The sequence below is a fragment of the Monopterus albus genome, unplaced genomic scaffold (assembly GCF_001952655.1).
Source record: "Monopterus albus unplaced genomic scaffold, M_albus_1.0 scaffold272.1, whole genome shotgun sequence".
In the NCBI taxonomy this organism is placed as follows: Eukaryota; Metazoa; Chordata; class Actinopteri; order Synbranchiformes; family Synbranchidae; genus Monopterus; species Monopterus albus.
In genome coordinates this window covers 1,021,053-1,036,862 of record NW_018128152.1, presented here as the reverse complement: position 1 = coordinate 1,036,862, position 15,810 = coordinate 1,021,053, and the positions used below count along the sequence as shown (strand labels likewise).

At 43.6% G+C, this 15,810-nt stretch overlaps 1 protein-coding gene across 4 annotated transcripts in view; it reads left to right on the top strand.

The window, feature by feature from the left end:
• nrip1b (nuclear receptor interacting protein 1b) overlaps nt 1-15,206 on the top strand; it is a 36,332-nt gene extending 21,126 nt beyond the window's left edge. For all 4 annotated transcript variants that reach the window (XM_020622104.1, XM_020622106.1, XM_020622105.1 and 1 more), the window contains one exon: nt 9,169-15,206. In XM_020622104.1, coding sequence (XP_020477760.1) covers nt 9,617-13,243 — 3,627 coding nt within the window. In that variant the 5' untranslated portion in view covers nt 9,169-9,616 and the 3' untranslated portion in view covers nt 13,244-15,206. The remainder of the gene's footprint in view (nt 1-9,168) is intronic.
• The last annotated feature ends 604 nt before the right edge of the window (nt 15,207-15,810 follow it).

The following is a 15,810-nucleotide window of genomic DNA, read 5'->3' as shown; positions in this document are numbered from 1 at the left end:
GTGCTATCAGACCCGCAGCTTCTCTATGGCTATTGGCTTGCCTCCACACACCCCTGGGCCACGACGTGGTCGGTCAAAAGAAGGCGGCGGATCCTTGTAGTGTGGTGAATTTTAATTTCTGTGCACACTACAGATATTTTCATACCCCACCCCCCAGCCCCCCACGTTCCTGCTGTGCGTGTGAGACTGCCAAGGTGAGGTTGTGTCCTCTTGTTAAGAGCGATTAATGGCGCTCGTTATGTACATAATGAAATATCCCTGCTGATGTGTAGGGTGGCGTTGTCTCTCCCTCCCTCTGTCTCACATACACACTCCTAACAGTGTGTGTGTGTGTGTGTGTGCACAGTTTAACATTGAGGACACTTTATTACAGCCTCCAGGCAACTCTGGCATGTGTTTGATATGTTGTAGAGACCACCCCACCCCCTTGTATTCCTTCTTTCTAAATGAAAAATGAACAGGAATTAAGGCCCTGTCAATTGACAGTCCAGTTTGTTCCTCTTTTTTTGCTTTAGATGCACACAACACTGCAGCTCCCTGCGTGACATGTGTTCTGAGAGATAGAGATGGGTGGCTCACCACCACGTCCCGTTTTGACTGGCGGAGTAAATTTAGATCTAATCTTCCTCTGTGTGTTCTTTTATAGCCCACGAATGTTCACCTAACATCAGCTTTTACGTTGACCTTGCTGTGTTGTTTGCTCATCTGAGGCTTGTGTGTATGTGTGCATTTCCAGGACAAGACACTCCTGGCTTTCCTATAGGTTTTATTGTGACCTCGTGTGTGTTTGCCTGTGCGCGTGTGTGCACGCCAACACCATTCAGTGCCTGAGTCAAGCTGTGCAAGCTCTTTTTATCCCACGCCCTGATGCACGTAGGCTTGATTAGTGACAGCAGTTATCTGTGCAGAAGACAGCTCGCCCTCCTTTAGCATTTGGTCAGGTCTGGGGCACCGGGGGGGTGTCAAGTCATGAGAAAGGTGAACGAGGAAGGAGAAAGGCAGAGGGATGGTGAGGACGAGGGAAGAGAGGAGGGCGGAAGCCTGATTAGTATTCTAAAGGAGCACTCCTGCCAGTAGAGCAAATTGATTACTGCACTTTACCTGTATCAGCCTCCACAGCTAAGGATGACAAGGTACAGGAGCAAGATGTGTGTCTGCATTCACCTCCCAACCACAGCAGAATAGGTGTGTTTGCATTTACCTTAGTGTGGATTTTTTTTTTTTTTACTCTGTTGAGCACTTTTTACTATATTTACCACTGGATAGTTTTCTCTTTGCTCTTCATTAAAGAGAAATAATAGGTCGGTTGCAGTTGGGTGCTGACCTTGTGCATCTCTTTCTGTCTGATTTAATAGTCAGTGGCAGTCAGTGGAAGACAGACTCATTTCCTGCAAGCATTGACCCCATGCTTGTCTGCATTTAGCCTGACAATTAGTGTCCTTATCTTGGTTACAGTAAAGGTAACCGATCAGTTCCAAAGCAACAACAAAAAAGCTTTATTTATTTAAATTGATAGGTTTGATTCTGGTCTGATTCTGAAGATTCTGGCTTCAAAGCTTTGCTAGTTTTTATTTTAGTTACTTAGTCAAGCAATTAAATGCATTTAACTTCTGCTCAGACAGGAAACCAGCAGTAGTTTGAGTTATGACAACTAGAACTTAAATACCATACCTCTGTTCATCCAACCCTCTATCTTTGTCTTTGGTGACTGAACCAGATATATAAAGGACAACAGTCTCATCTTCAAATACGCTTTTTGACTTATTTGTTCATCACACAACATTTCTTTCACTGTGAAATTAAAATTCAAAGCCAATTACACTCATCAGTTCACCTTTTCAGCCACGTGCACTGTGCTGTCAATAGTCAATGGCCACTGCAAATGTTGTATATTCACTGCCTGTCACTGGCCTGGCCAGAATCAGGAGCCCTGCATTCACCGACAGAATACGACAGTCGAAAGTTGACTAAACACATTCTTGTCTGATCCACCTGTTTTGAAGGGATTCGGTCTAAATGCAAAAGCAGGTTCATTATTTAAACATCATAACTAGGTGGCTATCACCAGTATTCCAGATGTACAGTATATCAGGCCTGCTAACATACTGTACATGTGACTTGATGCAGTTAGAGACGTATTGAGATCATCATGTCACATGCATTGTGTTGCCAAAATTCATTCATACTATCCTTTTTAGTTGTTTATTTGGCTCGTGTATGTCATTTTTTTATTCTTTGAAAGTAGTTAAGCATAGCTTGTGTAGAAAGGTAGGGTGTAGTAATGTAAATCAGTATAAACGTAACACATTTCTCAGGTCATGTTTTGTAAAAACCTTATTTTGTAATAATGACTTCCAAACCAGGGCAGCTCAGGCTCAAATATTGGATGTCTTCTTCTGTTTAGTAGCGCTCAAGGGAGCCTGTTAGTAAGTGAGTGTTAGCTGTTAAGGCATACTGGTAAGGAGAAGGCTTAAACGTAAGCTGGCGGTCAGTCTAAGTAGTGTGTTTTGTCTTTGTGTCTATAGCATATGGATTAATGTGTAGTTCAGTTTGAGATCATAGCTCAGATAAAGAAAATTACTTTTGACAGGTGCAGTAAAGATTTTTGTTGCTTTTGTGAGTATGGTTTTTTTTTTTACATGTCCAACTCTGCCTGTGCAAAGCCTGGAAAAGATATGATAAAAAAATAATAATAATAACAGGCCTCAGTATTTTCCCCTTTAACACCCCATCAAGTCATTTCTGGGGTCAATTATTCCATTATCCTGTGGACAAGGAATTAGCCAGGGACCACCTCATATCATGCTGTATAGACTTTTGGGATTCCACTTGCAATTATGAATTTTTAACTGTCTAATTTTGATATACTTTATTGCAGTGTTTTGAGAGTTCTGGTTATTATGTCTTGGCACCAGCAACAGCCATGGCTGCAGGCATTATGTTTTCGAGTTGTCCGTCTGTCCCATTATCATGAAAGCAATATCTCAGGAGCGCCTTGAGGGAGTTTTTTTCAAATTTGGCACAAATGTCCACTTGGACTCAAGGATGAACTGATTATTTTGATGGTCAAAGGTCACTGTGACCTCACATCCGTCCCATTCTCATGAACGCGATATCTCAGGAACGCCTTTAGGGCATTTAATCAAATTAGGCACAAGTGTCCACTTAGAGTCAAGGACAATGTGACAGAGCTCTGTCAGTCCTCTGTACTACTCTAAAGATGCATGTTTTCCACTGGGAAATCACTCACTAGAATCATACATGTCAATATAGTGATGTCTTCCAGTTTACCAAAAAAATACACCTAATATCTTTTATTAAGTCTTCACTAAATTTATTATATGAGTCTGCACTGATGTGCATGTAAGCTGCAACTTGACTGGTTGGTGTATGCATACAGTGATGTTGGCCATCGAAGGACTGTTTTTTCATCTTACTATGACCTGGATGACTGAGAATCTGCATGGACATGAGCCACAATCTCATTGTTATCATTCTTCACCTTTGTTTTCCTCTTCATCCTTGTGTCCATGCATGTAAACACAGGTGGGTTTTTTTTTTTGTTTTTTTAGAGCCCAGCTTCATCTTACCTGATGTAAATGTTAAACAGTTGTCATAGATAATAAAGATTATGGATTAAAAATATTTTATTCAGAATATGAATTTTGTAGTCATATCCATACTGTATCATATAAATAGTAATCAAAATGAATAATATCTAATCAACAAATAAACAGCAATGCTGTTGTGACCATGTGATCCTTTAAAGTTATAGGACAATTGATTTTAAAAAAAGCTTTTGGAAGCCTTGCTTTGACTGTGTGTATTCCATTAAACATTTCTTGTGTAACTGGCCAGGGTTATCTGAGAAACTGGTTAAAAGTTATTTTGTCCTGTGTCCTACTTGAAAAGGAATCATGTTAGGGTTGTAACATGAACTTAAATAGTTGGGTTTGCCTGTCTAAAGCTTGTACTTCAGCCTTCTCCAGGTTGTGTAACAAGAGGGTGCAGGTTGGTACAAGGTCCTTCGGGCTGATGGGACAGCAAGCATATTATTGGTTGTTTTATCAGTGTTATCTAAAACCCTTAAGGGTTGTAGTTAGCAGCAGTTACTCGTTTTGTTTTCCTAGCAGTGTTGCTCTTAATGTGGCACATATTGTATTTAGTTGTCCCAGAGTTCAAATTCAAAGTTTTTAATTATCAGTGTGTACTTGTCTGTTTGTCTGGATGTTTGTGCCATCCACAGCTAAATGCAGCAGCATGTCCCTTTCTATGTTTAACTGTAGTTGGAAAATAAATTTGATTAGCAGTTCATCCTATGTCTGTGCCACCTGCACCTGATTGCGAAGTTACAAACCTGTTTAAAGGTACTGGTTATTAACACGGATGCTAATTTAGATCACGAGACTTCCAAGAATATTTAGAGTGAAGCTGTTTTTGCTGGTATCACCAAATGTTCATGGCCTGGTGTTGCTCTAATGGAATACCCCTTCCCAACCTATTGTATCCTGTAATACCATTCTCCAACTTCATTCAGAGCAAATATTAGAATGATTTAAAACCTACAAAGTAGGTCAATGGGAGCTTTATAAAATGCAAGATGATACCAGAGATATGTTGTCTTCTTTTTCTGTCAACTAGACCTCTGTCACGTACCACATTATTCCAAACATCTCAAATTACTCAGTAAAAAGAAGAGAAAAAGCAGTTCTCTTTTAACCCAATAAAGGCAGACATCTTGCTGACTCACAACTATAGCCTTCTTAGGCCTGATGCCAAGAATATTATGGGAATAACTCATTATAGACCAAGGTTTTTAGCCAGTTTTATCCAGCTTTCAGAGCAGCCTGACTGGGGGACATTTGATCTCAATTGCAAAGTGGCCCATTTCCCTCAGACATCACCACTGCAGTCTGTTTCAAGAGCCTAGCTCTGCCTTTTGGCGTTCTGGCCATGGGGCAATCAGCTGTTCCTATTTCCAGCACCAGTGTTTACAAATGGAAAATGTGTGTTGTTTCAGGAGGGAAATGAGCACCATTTTGAACAGACGATGTAAGCAGAAGATTACCTCGGAGCCTAGTAGAAATGAATCAGGTATAGATTGATGGCAGCCACGGCTCATTAAGAAGGAATGTGTGTGTGTTTAATTGATGCACTAATTCTCAGCCATTCAGGAAATGGCCCTTGGGTGGGTCTTCCAAATGGCACACAAATATTTGCTATGGACACAAATGTTTTTGTAAGCTCATCCATACAAGCCTGGGCATGCAAGGTAAGAGGAAAGACTGTCAGGCCTTTTGATACAGTGCAGTGATACGATCATTGCTAGATTGGCTCAGTCTTCCGTCAGTCAGCTGGGCGCTGAGCCGCTTAGATGACTCATCAGTGTGCATGAATTCCTCTATGCTCTCTTTCAACCCTAAGAACTCTTTGTACTGATGAGTACAGATTACGTTGGAATCTGCCCTTGCACTCCTCATCCAAGGACAGATGCAGGCCAAGAACTTAAGCACCCCCGATGCCATTTTGTCCAAGTCTGAAATGATAGCATCCAGTCACTGCATACTGTTGTTCACATTCAAATGCTCTGAGTAGGATGCCTTTTCCCAACAGATCACCTGTGCTTTTAAATACAAAAGGTCTGACTTTTCAGCATTCATGTATCACATTTCCTTTATGGGTTTGTGTGTGTGCACATGGGGGGGTGTGTGCTATGCATGATTTGTTTGGTCAGTGCATCCTAAGAAGTGGGTCAGAGTGCCCTAGTTCTTTGTGTGGGCGTGCATGGGTCTGTGTATTGCATTTCAGTGTTATTTTGTCCCGATTGACATTTTCTTGCTCTAGCTCTCCTGCTGTTCAGTAGCACGTTATTCTGTTGTTTACCTCGGTCAAGGTGAACAAGAGCTTTTAATTCAGCTTTCCTCTGGTACATTTGTTTACTTGTGGAAGGCCTGGAACAACTGCATTTGGTCAGGTAGCTTACGTTTTGTCTTCTTTAATCATGTCATGGCATATTGAATTTACAAGTAGCGGTCAGGCAGCATGTGTAAGTGAGCTACCCCATAGAGTATGTGCAGCAGATTACATGATATAATAGTGTTTAGGCATCGCCTCTCCTTTTTAAATTCCTTTAACCTTGACTCCCCTTAAATGCAGAGAGAACACATCTGCCAGGCTGGTGTCAGACATTAGTAATACACACCGCTCGGGCAACATTGTCACTTTTTATTAACGCCCAGAGCTTTGCATGGACACCAGCTGTTGCATCAAGTGCAAAAGCCTTGGTGGGCATGAATGACCTTGACTTTAACTGCCGCTCCTTTGGCTCTTCCCCCTTTTAATTCTTTTGTTTGGTCTCATACATTTTAAATGGCTTAAATGGATTACCATTCCTGACAAAGAAGGTCATTTTAGAACTCACTTTTTGTGAGATAAGAAAGAATGCTGTACTGCCAGCAAGTGTGTGCACGCCTCTGTGTCACTGCATGCTGGGGGGTAATCTGGAGATCAGTGGAGGAAATGAAGGACACATTTTGTGATCTAAATTGTGACATCTGCATTGTCATTTTTATGTAGGCCTTCTTAAGATACGTGGAATTAACAGAAGTGGCTGGGATTGCTTAGACCTTTCCTGTTCCTGGTGACTCTTCATCTATTGCACTGTTTCATTCCTTTGTACTTAAAAGACAACAAGCCAGAGGATGATGAAACTTTCACTCCCTCTCCATCACTTGCCTTCCCACTCACATTGTGGCCGACTGTAGGGGTAAAAATCACTTTAGAATGGTGCCTGCTCTGTCATTGGCTGACATTGTCAAGGATAATGGATAATCACCACAGAACCCATAGAGCAGCTCACTGGTGCTCTGGTGTCCCATGATGGGGAAGAGGGGTGGAGGTCGGGCTTTTTGGGTGCCACCACCAATGAGATGACATGTTAACAAGGTCATTTTCAATGTATACACCAGGGGAGATAATGTAATAGTAATGCATGCATCACACAGTCTGAGAGGGGAAGAGGAGGCTGTATGCTTTAGGGGCTCACTACAGAGGACAGCATTTCCTAGATTAAGGTCATTTATTTGTTAACAGAACACTGTCACTGAGGAGAGCATGTTTTTTTTCGTGCCCTTGTTGTAGCTGGGCTTTTTGACACTGGCTCTGTCATTACATGTCTCTCAAGAGCCTGAAGGTTCCCGCTTTACTTAATGAGCAATTCATACTTTATATGAGATACTGAATGCAGTAGTTCTTCTATATAAACTAATGTAGTGCAGAGTCACTGCGTCACTCTGCTGCCTTGGCTGCTCTGCATACAAGTTTCTTTGGGCAAAACATAGACAAGGTCAACTGTAATTCCAAAGGTTCACTGCCAGCAGCAGAGAGATTAATAGAATTCCTCATGTTGAAACTGTGTCAGTGTTTCCTTTCTATTTACATTTTTGCCTCTCACTAACTGAAGCATATCAGTTACTTTGCCAAGCTATGTTGAAGGTAAAAGTGTACGTGTTTCTGATGCTGATCACATGTAGTGTTACAGTGCATTCTATTATAATTGTACTAAACTCAGTGGCAGGAAAATAGCCCTAATCCTGAGCATCTAAGATTAGCATGACAGCAGACGTCATATGGCCCAGTGTGGTCGGGTTGGCTTTTGTTGTCAGATTTAGGTCAACAGCTTAAAGATGGCCTTGAACTGTAATTGATGCTGATGGGCCCATCTCAGTTAGATTATTCTCTTCTAAACAATGATACATAGTTTAAGAGTCTCATCAACCAGTGGACCTTTGCTTTGAAAAGATTTTTAAATTGCCAAGCTGATTGTTTTCCAACTGCTACGCAGATTTAATTAAACACTTATCAACTTGAATCCATCTTCTAATCCCAGCTCATTTTCAAGGTGGCATTAAAACTGCCACCTCATTGCCCTTACTGTCATGACAACTTGCAGACCTTGGTCACGAGGATGGATTTCAGCCTGATTAGAAGCCTGCTACCTTGTTACGACCTTTGGTCCCTGTTGCTGCTTTCTGAACTATTTAGGCTGGTGGCTGAGTGGGTTGCCATGGCCCTTCGTCATAGTCGAGGACTGCTGTCCTGGGGTGTGACCTGCTATGTTGGTCCCCTCAGTGGACACCAAAGGTGAGAACGGCATCAGATGGCAAGGTGGAAACTCTGTATTAATTAACCTTTATTGGATGGAGCCAGGACTGTCGGAGGTATCCTGTCTCCATGGAAACCATGCTGACAGGGTTCAGAGCAGAGGTCTCCCAGGGCAGTGCCGCTGACAGTGTCATGGCAACTGGCACAATGCTCACCCCAGTGTCACTGGCTCTGCCCTCCTGACAGTGGTGTGGTGTGACAGGTGCACCTGATCTTTAAACCCCCCCCAATACACAAACACACACACACACACACACACTTGACAGTCAAGTACAGCTTGTCTGTTAGCTATATCCTTGTTATGATCTCCACTGCCTTTGCACTGTACCTATAAACAGAGCTCAAGTCAGTTTATTTTTGCTCTTGTCTTCTGATTTAAAACAGTTGAGCCTCCAAAGTGCTAAGCCAGGAATTAAAGACAATGTAGTGGTGATAGTGAATGTATGTGTGTGCTTTGTGCATGTGTGTGTCTAAGCATGAATGCTTAAATGTTTATATGTATGGATATGGGTGAGTGGGTGTGTGGCTGCTGCTTTATGTAGACCAAGGATTGTATTGTATGAGATGCTGCTGAAGTGCATAAGGAGCAGGAGGTGGTAGGGGGATAATCCACTGAAATGACAAGCTGCATAAGAAATTGTTCACAGCTCTCACAAGGTACTTCACTTTTGAAAGACATTGCTGTGAGGGGCTTAGAGCTCAAGACCTGAATGTTTTCAAGATGGTGGGCTTGAATTTTCAATTTGGATTCAATCAGACTTAATCTACATTTGTCGTCTGTTCGGTAGCTGTGAGGGGAGAGTGCAGAGAGGAGAAGTAGCTGTGTGCAGTCAATCTGAAATGTTGCTAAGTAACAGAGATGGCAGACAAGGTGGTGCAATAATGTGATATATTGCGGTGCAAATCCCTGCTTCTCACACAGTTTCTCCTTTTTCTTCTCATTTTCTCCACCCAACCATTTCTGATTTCTCCCTTCCTCCTTTTCTCTCTTACTCATTCCCATAGGTCCCCCCAAGCTGAAAGGCGCCACTGACCAAACCACCGCCAGGACTTAGGACAGACATCCCAAACATCCACAACTACGGAATGTGTCAACATCTTTGTGGTGAAATCCTGCTGACTCCCCGCTTGTTACTCTTATAAGCCTGGAGCTGGGCCTTGTGGGATCCTACGGTGCTGAAAGGCATACAGCGATGCCTGGGAGGCCTACCTGCCCCAGATTGCCTCCAAACATGGTTGCTGTTTTACCACGGTGCTGACTGTGCCCACTACGAACCGCGATCACATCCTGCCAGCGCATTCCTCAGATTTCATCCCCGCAGACTCACTCTGTGAAACTGTCTTCCTTCTTTTTAGTATTTGGAAGTACATGCCACTGTCAACCAGATGACCTAGTGGACATTTGTTTCCCAGTAGCAGTGCTGAACCATACGAGGGGACCCTAGTATTGAACATGACTCATGGGGAGGAGCCTGGCCCTGAGACACACAAGGATTCAGTTGTTCTAACTTATCTGGAAGGTTTACTGATGCATCCAGTGGTGGCTGGGCCGGGGGCCACAGCGAGCGGGAGGTCTGATGCTGCCCACAGCAACCAGGAGCAGGGTGACAAAGTGGGTGGTCCCTACCAACTGCCCAACCATGGCCCCACAGCCCCCAAGGCTGGAACTGCTGGGCCCACACTAGGTTCTTCACAGCATCTGAAAAAGGCCCGCCTACTGCGCTCTGGAGCCTGGAATGATCCGGGGAACCAGCGGATGAGTTCACCCCCAGTGGAGCTCAATGGCCAAGGGGGAGGCCTGCAAAATGGAGCACTAGAGGGATCTCCTCATGCTGGGGAGAGCACCCTGTTGGCTTCCCTGCTTCAGTCATTCAGCTCACGGCTTCAGAGTGTGGCAATGTCTCAGCACTCTAATAAGCCCCCCAGTGAGTGCTCCTCTCCATCCAAGGCACCACCTGTAGAAAAAGAGCCACTTCCTCTGTATGGGACAGCCTCAAGCCGCTTGAAGGGCCTAATGAGGAAGAGCAAACTTCAAAGTCACAGTAACTCGCCTTATATTCGCCGGGGACATAATCAGGACAGACCCCCAGAATCACCTCGGTCAGCAAACAGCGCTACGCCTCCCTCTGCTCCTGCATCTGCTGAATCAGTGTCCTGTGCGGAGCGCCTGAAGGCAGTGGCCAACATGGTGAAAATCCGTTCTAGTCCAGCACCTTCACCCAAGCCCAGTGTGGCCTGTAGTCAGCTGGCCCTGCTCCTTTCCAGTGAAGCACATCTTCAGCAGTACTCCAGAGAGCACACGCTCAAAGCACAGCTCTCTGGAAGATCTGCTAGCGAGAGACTAGCTGCTATGGCAAATCAGCAACATGGCCAGGACAAAAGGCCACCTAGTGTGGGAGGGACTCTGCCTGGAACCCCAGACACACCAAGCTCCTTAACAACCCAAAATGGAATGACAAAAACCACAGTAACAACAACACTCTCTCGAACGGCCCTGTCGAGTCCACAGAGCCCATCTTTGCTGCGTGGCCACAGCCAAAGCTCCCCAGCCACTACCCCACATGCTCCAAGCCACACTCACAATCAGTCACCTAGGGAGAAGCGAGGCTTTGACTCGCGTCCAGCTCGCCCCCCTCAGACATGCAGCAGCTTGCTGCTGCTGCTACTTAACAACCACAACAGCCAGAAGCAGCTGACCAAGAATGGGCACCTAGAGGACAGTTGTGGCATTCTGCCACCAAGCGGCTCTTCTTCAGTCACATCAGACAGCGAATGCTCCACCCAGGAGAGGAGCCTGACCAAGGACAGCAGTGATGCAGAGAGTTCCTACTCCAGTTGCTCTCCCATTGACCTCTCCATTAGAAATCGGGCATATGTTCAAGACACAGGGCCCAAAACTACTACCCTCTCTTCCTTCTCCTCTTCCACCTCTACCCTTTCTTCTTCCACCTCAGTGTTTTCCTCCACCCCAGCTGCATTCTCTCCTCAAGCTTCTGCTCAGTCCTTCACCACAGCTGTTTCACCATCCTCTACTGTTGTCTCCTTTGCTTCCAATGCTATTTCTTCATCTTCATCCTCCTCTATCTCTACCACCTCCTCCCTTGAAAAACTAACTGAATCTTTAATGAACAAGTGGAAGCCAGAGCCATCAGGATCAAAATTGTCCAAGAACAAGGAGCCTGAAATGAGCCCAGATCTAAAATCCCACTCTAAAGTCACTCTTATGCAGCTTCTTCTTGAGCGTAGAAATAATGAGATGGTTAATAAAAGTGCAGGTAACCAGGATTTGCCAATTGATGTTACAATGACCACTATGTCTCAAAGCCAACCAAAGGGACTGGTGCCCTGGGAAGAGACCAGGACCAAAAGTCTCGCAGATAGGCCTGTAGCCCCAGTCCAGCCCCTTTACTCACTTAGTCGTGACCCAAGTGGTGCACTATCCCCATACTCCTATCCCTCCCCCCATGTCCAGTCCAGCCCTCTGGATTTGTGTAAGTCCAAAACCTTCCCTGCAGAGAAGGCTTCGGAGCCCGCCTTCAGTGCTAGTAAACTGTTGCAGAATCTGGCTCAGTGTGGGACAGCTTCTTCTTCCCCACCCATTCCACTGAGCATAGGCCTGGGCCAGGAGCTTGATACCAGCAGGCCCCTTGCCCTTTTGGAAAGGCTCAATGCACCAATCCACAGGACCACTACCACTCCACTCTCTGATGGGCCCTCAGGCAGTGGCACACCTTTCAGTCTGAAGGAAGCTTCTCCTCCTTCATCACAGATTGAGAACCTTCTAGAGAGGCGCACTGTGCTGCAGCTCCTTCTGGGAGCAGGCTCAGCTACTGCTACAGTCAGCCGCAAAGATAGGACCAGCGGGAGTGGCAGGAGGAGTGTGGAGATGGCTGGGGGGTGCTATGAGAAGAGCCCTGGTGCCTCCATCATCTGCGACAGCTCCAATGGGCCTCCTTTGGATGTAAAACTCAAAACAGAGGTCACGGAGGGGGTTGGGCCATCCTCTGCCATGTCTGAGGACTTAAGTGGCAGAAAGAGACCTAGTGGCTATGAGAAGAATCGCCTCCTTTCAGATTCTCAGTCAGACTTAAAAACAGAACCACGGCCTGCAGAGGTCATAGCAAAATATGGTCTACTCAGCCAGCTGCTTAAACAACAGACTGCTACCTATTATACCAGTGCTCCTATGCAGACTGAGTCACAGCACAGACAGGTTAAAGAGGAACAGAAGGAGTATCCAAGCCCTAGTCCTAAGAAGAGACGCCTCTGCGCTGATCAGACTGAGAGTTTAAATAATATCAGCTCTCCAAGAGCACTGGACAGGGGTAACACAAACATTTTTACATCCTCTGTTGCTTTGGAAGAGCCTGACCAGCAGAGGAGTCTAAAGGAAGAAGAGGCTGCATCTAGGAGCCCACCAAATGAAAGCCTCAGCAGAGAGAGTCGGGGCTTCAATGTGCTCAAACAGCTGCTGCTCTCTGACAACTGCCTGAAGGAACTGTCCCAGCAGCCCCGGGGGGCACCCAGTCCTTCCGTCCTGCAGGCCAATGGCAAGGCCAATGGCAGCATTCTCAGTCCACCTGTCCATAATCACAGCTTCCTCCACCTGCCCAGCTGGCACCCCCATGGTTCCGTCAGTTCGGTGCTTCAGGGTAATCTCAGACCAGTGCCCACCTCCCCTGCAGGTGACAGCCCTATCCGTACCCCCTGGAGTCGCCACCCATCTTCGTGGCCTGTCCCTCAAAAACGGGACCCTCCTACTCTAGTCAAGCAAGAGCCTGAGAGCCCTGTGCGATGGAGTAGTCAGGAGAGTGATAATCAGGAGGAGGGTTGTGACTCTAACCCGGACTCTCCCCGCCTCTCTCGTTCCAACCCCATCCTGTATTACATGTTGCAGAAGGGCAGCCTTCAGCTGAGGAAGGAGGTGAGAGACCAGGCAGCGGGAAGCCAGTCTGTGGTCAGAGTTAAAGAAGAGCCAGTCAGTGATGTGCATGCCTATGAACACAGTCTGCGCTCCACCCCACAGTCACCAACACACAATGACAAGCACAGCCATGAGAGCCAGGGGTTGAGCCAATGAGGCAATCATCTGAGTGGAAGTTGTATCAACTAAAGAAAAATACAAAGTGAAAATCTAGCTCATTGACTCTTTTTTTAATGACTTGCCAAATTGGTTTGAAAAGACAAATGTTAAAGAATGCAAGCTTTGTTTTTTTTATCAGTGGATTTAGAGCGAATTCAAATTTGAATGCATACTTACTTGCATTGCTTTCTCAACTTTAAGTAGTTAGGTCATTGAATGGTACAAACAAAAATGTATAATACAACCAAAATGACACAACTGTCACAAATTTCACCTTCATATCAGTGATTTATCATGCACTACATATTTCATTTTGTCAGTTATAAAGCTCTCCTTTGCAATTTGGTCTTTTTTGTTTGTTTTTACACTTATTTGTACATTTATTTTACATTTAATACTTTTATCCAAATTGCACACACATCACTATTCCATGTCATCTTTTTTTTTCAGCCAGCCATAAAACATTTAGAAAGAACATTTCAAACATTTATTATTGATGACTCCAAAAATGTTCAGTGCTCGGTTCAGTGAACATTTATTTATTTTATTATCTGAACATTTTCAGATGGAGTCCCATCAATTTCAGAGAAGATTCCAAATAAAGTTGTTCTGTATTAGCCACAAAAGTCAATTCAAACAATGTACATGTTACATTCATTGAAAGGACTTTGAAAACAATATCCACACTGCAATAACTTCAGTGAGGATCCTACCACAATGATTCGTGGTGTGGTATAATTACCATTGGAGAGAGAATATGTCAGCAGAGGTTTGAATGGTCACAGTTCATTGTATTTAGCTTTTATTTGGGTTGAACTTTTAAGGCCAGTATTCAACAGTGCAAATTCAGGATAATGTTTACAGATTGTGCAGTTTTGAGCAGATGGGTCAACAGAGCATGTGCGGTGCTTACAGTTGAGCAACTGTGTGTAAACAGGTTTCTGGAGCAACAGTTAAAAGGCTGCAGTGTCTGAGAAACTTATCTTACCCCCCTGGGTAAAGCCGCACCACGCTTCATGCACACAAAACTATGAGTGTCAAAAGAAAAGAGGAAAAAGCCATATGCTTTTATTTTTCATGTCATATAAAGGAGCACCCAGAGTTTGCATTGTTGAAGCTGAGTCCTCTGTGTCCTTTTCAGATTCATTTAATGGCATGTAATAAAAAATGTCAGTATTGTTATCTGTTGAGAATTTGACAGTTTGTGATTTTATTTTTTTCATAATTTCTTGACTGTTGTGCTTTATGGGCATCTTTTATTTTTGTGGCAGTCTCTGAACACATAAAATGTTAAAAGAATTGCATGACAATAAAGAGAAGACCACAGGTTCATCTTTGATTTCAAAGCAGCTGGATATGTGTACCTGCCCCCCCAGCAATCACCAAGACATGTTGGTGTCTCGAGGGATATCTGGTATCTAGTTCCTGCTTTTGATTGTACTGTATTTTCAGTTATTTTCACACACCGCTTTATCCATTTAGTCTTGTGATCTTTTTTAATACATATACATATGAAGTATGTCTCTTGAATTATGAATACATTTTCACAATGGTTAAATATATTTGTGTAAATAGTACTTTCAGTATGAAAGATGACTATTTTGTAATGTTTAAGAAAAGATATTACCCTAGTTTTTAATGCCCTGATATGTAAATATGAATTATATGCAGACATGTGTACATACAAAGGCAGAGGATGCTATGCCCATTTTTTTTTTTTTTTTAAAGTTGGTTTGTTCTTTGCATGCGTCTCTATGTGGTAAATGATAATCTATCCTGCGCTGTGTTGTGTAATAATGTCTGACTCTCCTCACTGCTGCCTGTTGCATGCAGACGCATGGGAACTACCTGTGTATCCCTACTGGTGATGGGGGAAAATGTCAAGTCTTAATATAGGTCTTTTTTTTTTTTTTTTTAAATCACAGAGAGAGGTTCATTTAGAATATGAACAGTCCCTAAATAACCACAGACTGTTGAACAAGTTGATAAAAATGTGTGAAAAATAAACGTGCATTGAATATTTTTGTGATTTTTCTTTTCTGTTACTGGTTAACGAAGCTCTGTGAACGAGCTGGGGGCTGTAGTGGGGGATTGACGTACAATCATAGTTCTCCATTGTGCATCAAAGAAAAATGTTTGTAGCAGCAAATATGAAAAAAAAGTTTCTTTTTTTTTTCATGTGAAGACCTGAAACATTATTTCATTTTTTATGTTCAATTTTGGTGTTCATTTGCACTGATATCTCAAAAATAAAGTACTAAAATGCATGACCTAGTATGAATGTGTTCCTCTTTTTCTAGTTTGCCATAAAATATTACGTATTCTAAGGTGTTATCTGGGCTGTAATCTTTCAGGTGTCTATTTCACTAAATTATTTAAAGCAATACTAGTCTTTAAATACAATATACTGCTCAAGGGCCATGTACTGCATCATCTTCATTTGTGTGAGTAGACAAATTAACTGAATATATTAACATACACTAAAAGAGCCAGTAGGAAAGTTATCACACCATACATCCCAGTGTCAGACTTGTGCCTTGCTTTAACAGATATAATCAAAAAAA